General features: G+C 41.4%; 1 protein-coding gene across 3 annotated transcripts in view; it reads right to left on the bottom strand.

Moving 5' to 3' along the window:
• Positions 1-12,235, bottom strand: part of DPYS (dihydropyrimidinase) — a 44,809-nt gene extending 32,574 nt beyond the window's left edge. For 2 of the 3 annotated variants that reach the window (XM_064442253.1, XM_064442252.1), the window contains exons 1-4: positions 11,846-12,235; positions 7,718-7,876; positions 5,549-5,728; positions 4,198-4,387 (exon numbers count right to left, since the gene is read on the bottom strand). In XM_064442253.1, coding sequence (XP_064298323.1) covers positions 4,198-4,387; positions 5,549-5,728; positions 7,718-7,876; positions 11,846-12,115 — 799 coding nt within the window. In that variant the 5' untranslated portion in view covers positions 12,116-12,235. The remainder of the gene's footprint in view (positions 1-4,197; positions 4,388-5,548; positions 5,729-7,717; positions 7,877-11,845) is intronic. The other variant, XM_064442254.1, reaches the window with a different exon arrangement.
• Positions 12,236-15,573: the final 3,338 nt, after the last annotated feature.

The raw sequence follows: 15,573 nt of genomic DNA, 5'->3' as shown, positions 1-15,573 counted from the left end.
CCCAGATTTCACTCCAGGGACAATTCTTATTAGAACTATCACTACATTACTCCAGCAAGGCCTCAGCTGGTAATTGCTCCAGGATACAAGACAGTGACCTTTCTCTGGCTTTCTGCATGTAAGTCAGGCATTCGCTGCACTGTTGGAAAACAGCAAAGCAAACCTTTGCAGATTTCTTTCTGCACATTAGATTCTGGTACTTCTGTGACCTACTGAATTAAAACTGCTACGCTAGCATAGGTAGCTACTGAGGAGCTAAATTCTTTTCAAACTATGTTCCCACTGCAGTAGTGCCATTCCTTAAATTTTCTGTGCTAGACTTGCAAAAAAGCCTCGTACCATTTAAACTCCATAGTTCTACAGTTATTTCTACAAGACCTGCCCTGACATTACTATACTGTACATTTACTCCAAGTACTACATAGCATAATGTCTGCCACAACCTAAAGACTCCTTTTTAGCATTATTAATTTGCTATAACCATCTCAGCATGCTCCAACATGCTGTACGTGCTTGTCTCATACTGACGCTTTGGCTTGGAGCATTCTAAGTTTCCAGACCCACCTACCTACATATTTTACACTTGCGCTCAGAAGGAGACCACCAGCATTTTTTGGACTGGAAATCATGACTTAAGCAGTTATTTGCTGATTTTTGCATCTTATTTTCAAAACCCAAAGCACTGGAGATGAAGCTATCCATGTAAGTGATATGTCACCTCAGTGAATGAGGAGGTTTGAGTCAGATTAGTGTTTTCCTAATTCAAATCTGCTGCAGGAGTTAAGGGGATCTTGGCCTTCCTTGGGCAACTCCAAACACAGTGTTTGAGGGTAGGCTGCCACAAACCTAGATATATACAGAAAAAGTCCTACTTACATAACCAATCTCCTATATTTACCTGTTAGGCTTTTGACAGATTTTTCATGAGCAAAGTCAGTGGAAATTGGGAGAGAAGGAAGTGTGGTATGGTGTAGTGTGTGTCTTTCCTACTGCACCTAAACACGCTAAAGAAACTGCCATCCAAACCTAAACAATTAATCATTAGGACATAGCTATAAATGATGAAAGCTAAAATAATAAGGAGAAAATGTTTAGCTTCCGTAAATTGTTTTGTTATCTCTGTTTCACAACATAAAAATGAAAAGAATTTTCCAAGCTCACAGTTGTATATGCTGATTTGATTCTAACTCACATACCACAGCTGATAGTATTTCTGCAGTCAGAATTTGACCTGAGCAGCTCCCCTCATTCCCATGAGTGGGAAGGGGTACAAGTTATTTCCTCAAGTGATTTTGCAACTGAACACTACAGCTTCAACAGAGTACATCTGGACACTTCTGCTGACTGTGCAATTTCTTGTGTTTCATTTGGACCATGACTAGGCAGACTGAAAGGTGCAATAATATCAAGATTCTGCTTTAATCCAAATAACAAGGAAATTCTGCATTAAGGTTCTTTTAACTCAATTGGCTTCTGCCTATAGACATAAAACTGGAGTAATGCAGTAATAAATCAGGTTTTTCCATTTGTTAAGTTTTCCTGCATTCAATAAGAATAGTAAGCAAAAAGTGTTTGGTCTTCCTGACATCTCTGAGCTGCTGCAAAATAGCTGTGGATTTTGTGACTTCTTCATCAGATGCCCAAACTGGTTGGCAAGAGCTATTTTCACATAGATTACTTTATAACAAAGGAGAACATGCAATTACAATTTATTTTACCACCTATCAGAACTTAAAGAAAGTTATAATCTTGAGAATCACCAATTAACATTTACAGGCTTGAAAAACTGGTCCTTGTGTGCTTATTCTACTAAAAGTTTCAGAAGCACTTAAGATAAGGTTATGCAGGGCAAAGATACTCACTGACCAGCTATGATCTGAAAGAAGCAGAACTACAAGGCAGAGTTTATTGAATCAGCCATAGCATTGCATCAATTAGGCTATCTACAGTCTGGACCTGAGCTGTCCTGCATAAGCCAGCTAAAAAATTGGCATTTTCAGTTGCACTTTTGTGGTCAGAATCAATTTGAGGGTCTGTATACCCACAGCTACGGACATGTCCTTCCTCTCACTAAGAGCAGATCTAACCCATGACTGATGGTAGGAGGTACCAACTTTATAAGTCTCAGCAAACTTCTTGTAATCTTACCAAGTCCATATTTTTGTATGCATTTTTGTGGAAGGGAGAAACTTTTTAAAAACTCTCTTTTTAGTAAGATGCAGCTTGCCAGCTCTAATCTGTGCTAGAATGCCTTAGGGGGGCATGATCTCCGGTGGGAGGCAGTATAAGACACATATCCCGACATCACAACTTATTAGCCTTGCTTCCCTGTAGGCGTTACTGTCCAAGGGAATGGGTGACAGGGCCACATTAGTTTTCCCCAGTAAGTTCACATCAGGTAGTCTGAACAAGGACTGGACAGCTGGACACCAGTGCTGTGAAGCCTTGTCTTCTCATTGAAGGAAGACACACAATAGCAAAAAGAGGATCCTCTTTGACTTCCCATTCAAGGGAATGAAGCTGAGCACACATTGATATCAGACTGGCCTTCTGTGGAAGCAGGGAGTTCCTCTACCTATTCTAGCAAGATTCAAGATCATGTTCTGCCCAGAGGTGAAGAAGCAGCCCACTGAGATGAGCAAGAACAGTTCTTGCAAAGATACTGTCTTTGACCCTCTCAAATGGAGCAATGGTGAACCATTGCTTTTGGCACAGATTCTGACTGCATGAACCCAGGAAGCTATAAAATCCATTTTGCACCACAATAAGCATAAGTTGTACTAATTTCTTCTTTCTACACATCGAAGAAACATACTGTTATCAAGTCACTTATCATTCTGGCACTGCAGACTATTCTTACAACACACGCCTAACCATATTTTACAGTATTTACTATCAGCATAGAATTTTGTACTTGAATATTGTTTTATAAAACACCACATCCTCTCTTAGCTCTTTTATGCTCACAGTGTTTCATCTTTAATCTGGGTATTTTAACTGTTGTTACAGCTTCTTGTAGTTATTGTTGACACCATGCCTGTGAATGTACAAACAACCATACACTGATGGATAAAATCCACATTACCAGCAGCACTGTCATCTAGTGGAGGAATCTAATATAGCACAGTACCAAAAGATGTGCTCGTAAAAAATATTGTGATAGATTCTTTTATAAACTTGAATTACTGCTAAGTCTTACTAGAAGTCATAATCAATATATATTCCACATAAACTTATCTATCTTTATTAGCATAACGATATCATGTTGGTTTTGATGGTACTTTCCTCAAGCTGTTATACTCTGCATTTTGGTATTAATAATTACTCCCCCAGTGTAAGCACTATCTAAAGTCAAGGAATAAGGAAACCGAGGTATGCAATCATATCAGATTAGATCAGATGAACACAAGCTGCAATGTAAAAAGATAACAAGGACAGATACTCCATAAAGTTTTGTCCTCCAAATCACAGGCCTCTGCCCAGCTCCTTTCACCGATATAATGTCTCCTCACAGTGCTGTGGTTCCACAGGCTGCTCTGGATGAACTTACAGACGAGGAGGTGAAACATCCTGAATCCCTACATGATTCAGGCTGCTTCTAGCCTGCCAAACAGATGGTCAGGAGGGTCAGTCTCCCTTGGCTGACCAGAACTGTTTATGAACCCTGCAGTGCATGACCTGAGAAACCCATCCCTGGAGGGAATTGAGGCTTTCAGACACTGTTATCACCACCATGATTTCTAAGTGCCCAGTGAGTGAACAGGAGCCCTGGTCATGCCGTGGCACTGTCTGTAAGAACATGTTGTGGTATCTGTTGTAGAATTTCTCTGGTGGTAGTACCTTGCAGACTATAACACAAGGGAGGGGAACAGCTGAGCATATATTGTCTTGGACTAGCAACATCATTTGTAATGCAATAGTACTGTCCTGGCTGTCACTTTGACCTTGGAGGTACAGTACGAAGGAGAAAAAAGTTTGCTTTGGGCAGAAGGGAAAGTCTCAATCCCAGTTGCTGTTCTTCCACACTGCTTAGTTCCCTTCGGACCCCACAACACACAGAGTTTAGGCATCCCACTCCCAAGAAATTCACCCGTGTTCTGAGGGTTATGGCATGCTTGACAAGTAGGACAATGTTTGGCTTTCCATGACCCTTCCTCCAATGCCATTGCCCAAGCATAAAAGAATTAGGACTTTTACCTTCTCTTCGTGCATTACTTATCACTCTTGCCGCAGATTTACTCATTACATGGACGACGAAAAGGGGACAGTTTACAGCATTTGCTATGGTAATTGCTCTCTGCGTAGCTTCAGCTTCCACTTCTTCAGGACGACAGAGCTCGTGCCCCTCAGGGCCAGTTATTCCCATTGCCAGCATCTTCTTTGCACCCTGAACACCGTACAAAAACACATAAGAGTCAGTTAAAGTGCAACCATGGTGTTGTGAACATGCTGTCAGCCAAATGGATCCTAAACCAGCCACTGCAGATATTTTGAGAAGAAAAAAAAAATCAGTTGTCATTTTTTTCAAGTGAAGTTATTATCGTGTTATCTGAAATCCAATATATCTCTCCATAAACAGAGGTCTCAGAATACCTAAGTGAATTCAGGGAACATGCTCCACTGGCTTGCAGGGACAAATCACCGCTTTTGAAAATCTTACTTCTCTCTCAATATGTACTCTTAAATGGTCACAACCAGTAACTGAGACGACAGTACTAACCCCTCATTGGAAAAAATCTGAAATACCCTTACTAAGCACAAAGACACACATCTAGAGCCTCTGAATGAGGCTCCAAGGTTTTAAGAGGCATAAGGTTTTGTCCCCACTCTATTCCTGGGGTTTGTCCTTTGCTGATTTGAGATTACATAGCAATAAATTAATTTCCATTATGGGACCTGGGGCAGAGTCAAAGCACTACTGACTAGAATAGTTGAAGAAAATAAAAAATATCAGTGTACTTCCAATATATGAGACCTCCCCACATACTCCCAATGCCTCCACACAGCACTAAGATGGCAGTACTCAGTGTGAATTGAGGCTAACTATGCATAGAGAGACATTGAGACTTTTGTGCCCAGTCAGTGAAGCTTTCTCTGTACTCCTGGATTTGTGCTGTTAGATGAGGTGACTATGTCTGAAGACACCTACGGTGAGGCATCACACATCTGACATCTAAATACTTGGCCAAGTGCTCCCCATTTGACCTGGTCAACGGTAAGGCTCTGACTGATGCTTTCTTTGTCAGTCAAGTATACATATTATATTGCAAGTATATATATTATACTGCAACTATAACTCTCATTACAACAGGATTATTTGCCTCCTGTCTACCCTGAACCCAGGACTCCAGATTACAATTTCTTAGCCCACCACAAGCATTCTTTAGGATCTTGGACAAGATGTTTGTCTTCAGTTCCACTGAGGTAAAATAGGGTAGAAAAGCCTTTCTCTATGATACAATGATGGTACCAATATATCTATTGAAGTCCTTAGGTAACAGGACCATTTATATTCCTGACTTTGATGGAAAAAATGTCAAATGCCTACCTGGGCAATTAGCTCCCCATTCTCTGCATGGACTTGAGCAATGGCTCCAAGTTCCTTACAGCAGGAAAAAGCTGCATATAACTCCTCATCATTGACCATATACAGATCTTTATAGGCCATAAACATCTTGAAGGAGTTGACACCTTTGGTTTGAACAAGGCTTTTCATTTCTTCCTTCACCTGAAATACAATATGCCATTTTCAAAACAACCAGCAATATTATATTTTACCTGTCAATGGTTTTGTATAAAGGAATTGTAAGTATGAAGGGTGAGCCGTTACTCACCCATCAAGCATATGTTCAGTCCAGAAAGCCTAAGTCACATATTTAAAGATTTAAAGACTAATTGATACTGTTCTTCTTGTATCAATTGATTCTCAAAGTACATTAATCAGTACCACTGCAGTGCAGATTCTGGAGGCACAAGCTAATTACAGGAAGGGAATCCTTTTTACAAAAGATAGTGAAGCAGAATTTTTTTCCAAATAAACACCCAGTCCAATATTACAATCAATGTATCCAATTTCTAGAGTATGAAGATTTGTGCAAAATTTATTTTCAAAATTGGATTGTAATAGGCTTCAGCTTCTGACAAATAACAGTGACAGAAAAGGTCTTATCTCCTAGAGCTTTGTCCTAACTCTAAACAACACACAGCCTTTTGAAATATTTTGTTGTCAAACAAAATGGCTGTAAAAGTCTAGATGCAAGTCTGTTTTTTTCTTATATGTACTCCTTGATAGGATTCCCTGTTTCTGCTAGAGTCTGCGAAGCCCAGCAAACCTTACGTCCCAATGAAAGAACAAAAGAAAGGTGCAGATTTTAGCCCAAAGGTTTCTTGTGCAGCTGCTTAGCTAGAACTATCCATTACCTAACTTTGTCTCTCCCATCCCATTAGAATGATAGTGACAGTAATTGGCATGTATCTGTGATGTTATTACAATTTTCATGGGATTAATTCCTTTCAAAAAGTAAAGTATTATTTTTCATCTTCTCTCTAATAATTTAGTTGGATCTGCCCAAGAAAGGTGAGAGACTGAAAAACTCAGGGAAATTTTCTGGGCTTATCCAGAGGAGGGATGGGAGCATATCTTGAGTGGAAATGATCAAACAGATAAATACCTGACACAAGGCCCTGGTATGGCACAAGTATAGAGGCACATAATTTATTTTCTTCTTCACTAATTACTATGACTATGGGAAGGCATTGTAATGAATCTATGTCTTTAATCAATACTTTAAATCCTGAGAAGATCTGCTAAGGCTGTTTCAAATCCCCATTCCTCAAACTTCACTGGAGAATTTATTTCATGTCTTTGCTTTGAGCTACAACTTGGGGCCAGCCTATTTAATGCTCAGTACACAGAATACCAAAATGAAGTGTTTGCAGAATGAAGGCTTTGTTTTATATATTTTAAAAGTTAAAAATTAGAGGGAGTACTCATATTTAAAAATGGAATTTATTTAATATATCTGTGTACTGATGCATGCTCTCTGAGGATCCAAAGTGGTCTTGTAAAACCTGGGTCAGGTTCAGACAGATGTCAAGCACCTGAGAAGTTAATTTATTCAGTAAAGCTTTCAGGCTATCAGCAAACATTCACACAACAAGGACGATTCTCATATACGTAAATTCCAAAAAGGTTTTTTTAGCTAATCTCACATTCAGGTAATTATGGCTCCAGTTCCACTTTACTTTAGGGGGTTATTACTGCAGTCACTCAGGAGCAGAGCTTTCCCTTCACAAATAAAGTTAAGCACTGTATTTTTCATGTATACCCTTAATAAAAAGAAACACCAAACCAAACCAAAACAAAACAAAACCACCAAAACTCAACAGGAGCATAGATTATCAAGTGTTCAAGTAACAAAAGCCAAAATTTATGCAAACGCCTCTTGAACCCTCTGTCCTGCCCTGTCCTGGTCTTGCACAGCTGCTTAGTTTTCCTTTAACTTTGTGCAGGACTATCCAAAGAGATAGGCTATCTGCAATCTTTTTTTTTTCAAATACATGTAATTTTTAGAAGGATGTAGACTATTTCTAATGCAGTTTTTACACACAAAAATACACTATTACACTGCCAGCAACATATTTTTAGCACATGACAGCTAATTCAGAGGGGGTGCAATACCAGTTCATGGAATTAAAAATCAGCTACTGCGTCTACCTTGTTGCTCCACCACGTAACTGCCACGTGCAGTGAGTAATCACAGCAGACTTTAGGGTCTGCCCAGCTTTTCCATGTATCAAAGGCTTCAATAAGAGAATGGCCTTTCTGAGGGATGGCAAAGTCGATAATCATTGTGGTTCCGCCTGCTATAGCAGCCTGAAAGCAAGAAAGTTAATATTTAGCCATCAGAAAGAACGCAAATTTCCTCCCACCCTCTCGGATTCCCTGTGCAACAATTAATCTTGGTACACTGAAAAGCCAAAAGTCACTGAAGAGTTTCCCTGAGTAAAGTCTGAATTTGCAAAATGATTGTGGAGATTAATTTAACCTCCTTTGTGAAGGATATTGTCAAACAGGTATTCAGGAGGATCTATGGGGATATTCTCAGACTGAAGGAGAAGATTTTGCACATGTACAAAATCTTATCAAAGATTTGGCGATGAGTCTTCAGCATTCATGCCTCAGTGAGTTTCCTTAAGCGGGTGGAATCACTGAGAAAGAAGAGCACCAGAAGACCATAGTCAACTTCAGAAATGCTTCCTCAGGGTCTACACAGTTGAAAAAACAAGCCTGTGTGACAGGAAAGTACAAAGGGGCAGATATACAATGAAAAACCCCTGATTCAGTTTGAAAATCCAGTGTGAAAGTCCCCAAACTCTTGCCTAACATCAAAAGGCTTTCTAAAGGGCTTTAAAATTATTTTTGTTACTGACAGGATATCATTTAGTAAAGCTGCATAGCAGATTTTGAAACAGAACGAGGTATTTACATCCTTCATATAAATATTTACAAGTAAATAAATAAACAAAAATTTTACTTTATGTATGAGGACCAAAAAATGCTTTTTAACCAATAATTTTCACTGTCCTTTATGGACAATTGATTTATTACTTTTTTTTTCCTATGAAGGATCTTTGTTAGTCACTCCCAGAAATCAGATCCCTGACTAACAGAAACTGGTCCCGTATAGAAATTCCTCTGCTGTTATTGTTGCAACCTTCCAAATTAGCCAGAGAAATCCTCTCTATTGCTCTGAACAAAATCTCTTTGCACAATAGGTAAAACCAATTCAGATCAAAATATACACAGTTCAAATCCATGCTAAATAACTCTTCCTATTTCTAGATCCATCAGTCCTTCCTTCTCTCCACTTAGCAATCAGTAGCAAAATTGTAAGTATGTCAGTATATTCTGCAAAAAAGAAGTTTGGAGAGTGGCATAAACATTTGTGAATCAGCAGAACATTTTCTCCAAGAGAAGTTGTTCATAGTTTCAAAATTTTTTTTTCAACAAGAAATGTTGACTTATTTGTTAAATAGGATTTAGAATTAAAGAATATTTTAAACTTCAAGAAAAAAAAAGTCATTGGTTGCACAACTCCACTCAAAGGATCTTTTTTCCCCTAACATCTTTTTTCCCCTGTCTTTGTAAAGAGAGGTATTCTGCACCTTTATTTATTCAGCTGAATAGGTAAATCTTAACTAATCGTCGTAGCATGTTTTGCAACAGTTGGAACACAACTTTATCTCTGATTCTCTTGCGAAAATATTTGTCAGATGTCGACCTTCAGTAAATAGCTCTGAACATTTTCCACACTTTAACCCGGGTTAAAAAGATCTACATTGAATGGCTAACTTCTTGACATCTGATCACTAGGTTGGATCTAAAGCCTTCTTTTAGGCACCAAAGTGATTATCTGGCCATCCTGTTTTGTGTATGAAGTCTATGATTTGCAGCTTCCCTGTCCAGTGCCTCAAAAAGTTATTCAAAAAACCTATACGCTAACTGAAACTAGTACTTTTTTGCAAGTTAGCTCACAATTTATCTCAGATGTAGGCACCTACATCTGAGTTAGTTTCCATCTTCGCATCCCTTTAAAGTCAATGGAGACACTTGAAGAATAAGATCACTTACACGTCAAGCAGACATCTTAAGAGAAAGCCACAGCCCTTGGCCATTTCTTTTACGTGTTTTCTCCTATCAACCAAAATCTTCTGGTTTCAAGCCACAATTCTCAGATGTCTCTTGCAATGTCAGTTTTCTAAATACATTGTTGATAATTAGTTTCAAAAATGGTCTTCACAGGGAAATAAAGGATTGTTGCCGAAAATGACAAAACGTTAATATATAATTTTGTGTACTTTAAGTCACGTAAACTAAATATTCCAGAAATCAGATTCTGCACTTCACTCAGCCAGGAAACATACTTTGTGATGTGTGTAGAGAAACAGAACAGACGTTGTGGAGTTTATTTTTTTCTCTCCATTTATCAAAAGCAGTGTGAAGTCCAAAAAATGCTTGTGGAAGCCATTTTGGTAACTACAATTTTTTTTTTCAAAAAATATTTCTTCTTTATAGACATCTGAAAAAGACAGCATGGTGAGATCCATATAATAGTGGATTCCCTCATTTCTACCAGATAGCTATGGAGGGGACTTAGTTTGGTGAAAAAAAAATTACCATGATCAAATTTGTAATCCCTTTCCAGCCTATCAGTTCTGGAGTTGGAAATTCAATGCTGTAGTTTTCCTTTTATATCTTACGCCTGACTTGGAGAGACATGTTATTCTTGACATAGTAGCCATTTTGATATGGCAGGAAAGGTCTGCTGTGATGCACAAAATAATCTTTTGTCAGTTTTGCAGAATAATTACAGTCTATTATAATGAGCCACTGTAGAATCATAGAATATCTCAAGTTGGAAGTGACGCATAAGGATCATCGAGTCCAACTCCCTGCTCTTTGCAGACTACCTAAAACTAAACCATATGACTAAGGGCATCGTCCTTGAACTCTGTCAGGCAGTAACTGCTGTGCTCATTGAGAAGAACGATTCTAGTGCTTAAAACTATCCAGTGTAAAATATTTCCATTCCAAATAACATCAGAAACACCAGCAAATCTATCTTGAGTTGGAATAAATATCGTTATTGAAATAAATATGCTGGTAATTTAAGGATAGCATACAGGTCATTTGTAGTCCTCCCTTCAGTACTCTGGGCTCAACATTAAAAAAAGCCAAATCCTTGTTAGAGTGTGGAAATGCACAATTACATCACTCAAACTATTTAACTCTCACTCTCATGACGTGATGGGGCAAGTTAAAAATTAAATTTCCTATTAAAGAATAGGGTCAATCTAAGCAGGACTGCAAGCTTTAAAGGTTCTTAAGAGTTGTGTGGTTACTGCACCACATCATTTTTAAAGAGGAGTTGAATTTAACTTATTTCAACTATTTCAAAGAGGCAAATTAGTATTTTGCACATCAGAAAAAATGTATATCAGTGAAATCCATTTCTTTAGAAGGGATACACTATCGCTTTCTGCTTTTTAGCAAACCCCTGTTCTGCTGTGAGAGGGACAGTACATAACAGGCTCTCTGAGGATGCTGGCTAACAGACAATTCAAGTAGGGCAATGTGATCCCTTCTGTGGGTGAAGGATTTCAGCCTGCACAGCGAAGCTCTTAGAAAAGCACTTTACAAATTTTAGGGAGCTCTGTATGAGTATTTTTACTGTATGGAGATGTTGCATAATACTGTTAACACTAGTAATTCAAACACAGCTAATGCAGGGAATGTAATGAGATCAGCTAAAAAGCTGGAAAAAACCACCCCAAGTGTAAAACCATGAGAAATTAGATACTTTTAGAAAGTGTATTTGAACTGGACTTTCACTGAGAGACACAGTAAGGACAGGAGTAAATGAAGAAAAGCTTGCGTTCCTCCATGCTAACAGAGGAGAAATATCAGATTACCACAGAAGTGCTCCGAATGCACTGGGGAATTAAACCATTGCTTTAGTTAACTTGGAAAAGTATGAAGCCTGTTGCGTGTACCAATGCAAATTGTAGCCTGCATGGTGACAGCCAGGGTGAATGTCTGTGCTTAACACTTGCCACCCACAGCCAGAAAAGTCTCTGAAGGAACGCAAGCAACATGCTGGTTGAAGGTGGCCTTCGGAGTACCGCAATTGCTTGTTAAAATGTCCCAGCCAAGGGATAGTAACAATTGCCTTTCCTTGATTCAGACTCTCTTCTCTCTTTTAGAAGTAATATTGAATAACCAGCAGACATCCCATTCTAAGAAAGCTCAGATGAACACAGAGACACATGTATGTGTACCCACCTTTGTTCCTGTATAGAAGTCATCTTTTGACCTGCTACCCATAAAAGGGAACTGCATGTGTGTGTGAGTATCGATGCCCCCAGGGATCACCAGCATGTTGGTTGCATCCAGCACGACAAGTCCAGTGGGTGGCTCAGGGTTGAGGTTCGGTCCCACCTGCTGCACCACTCCATCTTCCACGTACACATCAGCCACCACAGAGCAGTCATCATTCACAACTTTTCCCCCTTTAATCAAAAGTCTCTGCTGAGCCAGGTTTTGGGGTGGCATGGGAGCCTAGAAAGTGGAAGTGAGGCCTCAGCTCGGAAAGTTGCTCTTGCCTGAAAGTATTTGACTGCTCACCCTTCTCCCAGAGCAGCAGGTTATCTCCAAATGGCCCTAAACACACACCACGCAGTGCTATTTATACAGACTGCCCATGGCAGCTCCACCTACGTCCCGCAGCGGAGCACCAATGCCCAGCGAGTGCAGTGAGCCAGCGTGCAGGCTGCCGGCGGCGAGATGGCTCCAGGCCCTTTCTGCTCCAGTTCTCTTTGCCTGGAGAAAGCAGGGCCAGGCTTTCAGGAGGGTTTGGCTGGGTTCTCCGGGCACTTGCTCCAGCCCACCCTGTATACCCCGGGCTTTGAAACACTCTGGGCTGTTTTGAAAATGTGGCCATTCATCAGCCTGTGATGCCCAAAGGTCACCCAAGCCCTTTGCAATGGGGTTTGAGGAAACCAAGGGTGACAGGAGCTCTCCACAGGGGTGGCTGGGGAGCCCAAGGGTGACCTGAGGTCCCTGCAGCCATGTCCAGGGAGCCTATGGGTCCTGCCCATGCAGAGGGGCTGGGAGAGCTCAGGGCAGCAGTGACGCCCATCTCAGCTGAACCCCCGCAGGCTGATATGGCAGGGACCCTTCCTGCTGCCATGGGACTGAGCCAATGCTGGAGGACATCAGGAACTGCTCCCGAACTGTACACACAACCCTCAGGATCTAAACACGGCTCTCACCCCACTGCCAGTGCCACCATTTGGACACCACCCCGGGCAGAGGGGGCAAGCCCCTGGGGATCTCTGGAGGCTGCCGAGGCCTCTCCTCACCCTGTCTGCAGGAGGTTCAAGCGCCACAGCCGTGTGGCTGCTCTCGAAGGACCACATGAAAATCATCTTCCGGTAGCTGTTGCCTTGCGCCATCTGCCCTGCTGCCCCGGCCCGCCGTGCTGGGGCTGGCTGTGCCCGCCGACCCCGCATTGTTGCCCGCACAACCGCTGGCAGCCCCGCCCGGCGCCGGGCCGTGCCGGCGTGTCCCGAGGGCCGAGGCGGTGGATGCCCAGTGGTGAGGTCCAGGGAGAAAGGCAGGTTGGACTTCTGTGGTGGGTTTCATACAGGGCTGGCCTGACCATGCTGGGAGAGGCAGTGTGTGCATTTCAGAGTATAGACCTGGAAAAAGAGGAGGGGAAGTAAAATTAGGACAGCTAGAAAATGAGTAGAAGAAGAGCAAAGATCTGCTCTACACCATCCTAGAGGCCCCTGCTTCTACGGACTTTGCTTCTCCAGTAACCCGGGCTTTGAGTACTCAGCAGTGACACTGCTCAAGCATGTCCCTGAATCTGCTGAGCACCAGCATCTTCATCCCCTCAACCTCTTCCAGTCCAGTGACGATGGCTTCAGAAGACAGAATATTTGTCTCTGAGGGCTGTGAGAGGGTGCACACATATGCTACTGAAAAGACACTTAGACGAATGACACTAGACTTGGAAAACACTTTCCCATCAGTGTGTCGCCTTTGTTCCTTCTCTCCCAGTGGGTAGGAGAACAGTACCAGAAGTTTTTCTTTGTATCTGCTCATCCCGAATTGTTTTTCTTATGCCTCACTTTTGTGTAGCGGGACTGAGACCCACTGGGATTCATCACACCACACAGCAACAGAAAAGGTCAAAACCCATTTGGAAAAGCAGAGCAGAGAATGAGAACAACAAATGTCCCAGGGCAGCTGTGTGGCACTGAACAGGCAGGAAAGAGCAACCTGCATCTGCCATGTTGGCTGCATGTAAAGCTGGTAAAAAGACAAGGGTCAAGGTATTGTGATGGGGATTCAGGCAGGAACTCTGGCTCACTAATTACAATGGTATTGATGAGCCAGGAACAGCTGAGTTTCAGTAATATGATTATTCAGATGAAGAGCTAGGGAATAAAGACACAGGAGGGAAGTCAAACTATAGTGCTTTAAGACAGGAATTGTGAACGTTAGAGTGAGGACAGAAGAGGTCCAGGTAGGTACTGAAATGGGATAAGGGGCTATACTTTGAATCTCTGTGGCTGCTGAGGCAATGAACCCATTTCTCCCACCATGCAGATGGGCACCTGAATAGCTGGACTGCCAGGGATCTGAGATCGGTGTGTCTCAGGTGCAAAAGTTTCACTTTGTATAAATGAAGTGACCTTTATAAGTGAGGAGATCAGGTGACAAAGACAGAGGTTCATTTGATCATGTGCGGTCACGTGGGGTGCAACAGTCAAGTTCTTATGCCTGCTCCAATGGGTATTTAATGATTTCACAAGGAACAGCATTGACAAATTTTTCAGCATTTATTGGCAAAGAGGCTTCACCCTGAATCTCCCAGCTCAGTACCGAAATTTCCAACCTAAAATAGTCACTTTCTTACTATTTCTCCCTGGCCAATGAATATTTAGTTATTTCTACAAAATGCATTTCTACATGACAGACCTAGATAATCACGTGCAAGTATGCTCTTGGGCTAGTGGCAGTGGTAAACTGCTCCTGCTCAAATCCTTCCCCCCACATTGGGCAGAGGGAGATTTGAAGGCAGGCCTGCCACATCACAGCAGACTATGGTAAGCAACAGAGTATTCAGTTCTCTTTTTTTGTGTGTTGCACAGGGAAGAGCTGAGATGACTTTGACACCTAAATGCATGAAGAGTAGCATGGCTCCAAATCCCACTTACCTCTGTTTCTGAACAGCATCAGGCTTGAGCTCCATTTCCCCTCCTCTGATTTCCTCCTGGCTAATTTAGACTTTGCGGATCTTACTCTAAGTGCCTAAACTTTCCTACCTGTAATTTCATGCCAAACTCAGAGTTGCTTTGGTCCCACAGACCAGCAAAGTAATTGAGTGTCAGGGCTTATAATGCTGTGCCTAGGAAAACTGAATTTAACCCACAGGTGGTTTTGAACACATTAAATAGGTTATTGGTAGATGACATTCAGTCTAAGCAGTCCTTTTACTTAGTCCGTCTGGACCAACAAGATAATATCACATCAAATGCATTTACATATATTTGGTAAATATTTTATATTCACAGCTCAGCTGCCCCTCAAAAGAATGGCCTGAAATACCACCTGTGGGACAGAAATAATCCTTATAATACTGTGAGAAGACAACTGGCCCTGTGGTCATAGTGATCACTGAATACGTGTTGCTGCTGCAATAAGGCTTCTGGCTCCTAGTCGGCTTTGTAACCCTCACTGACCTACAGAACGTTTTACTCTTTTTATCCTTCGATTTGCACAGTTTAAAGCAAATCTTTGCTCTGTAATAAAAGTGGCTGACTGTGCACTGTTGTACTGGTTTGGGCTGGCAGAGAGCTAAATTTCATAGTAGCTAGTATGGGGCTACGGTTTGGATTTGTGCTGGAAACAGTGTTGATAATATAGGGATATTTTTGTTATAGCTAAGCAGGGCTTACACAGAGTCAAGGCCTTTTCTGCTTCTCACACCACCCCACCAG

The sequence above is a fragment of the Phalacrocorax carbo genome, chromosome 2 (assembly GCF_963921805.1).
Source record: "Phalacrocorax carbo chromosome 2, bPhaCar2.1, whole genome shotgun sequence".
Taxonomy (NCBI): domain Eukaryota; kingdom Metazoa; phylum Chordata; class Aves; order Suliformes; family Phalacrocoracidae; genus Phalacrocorax; species Phalacrocorax carbo.
This window is presented reverse-complemented; position numbering and strand designations above follow the sequence as displayed.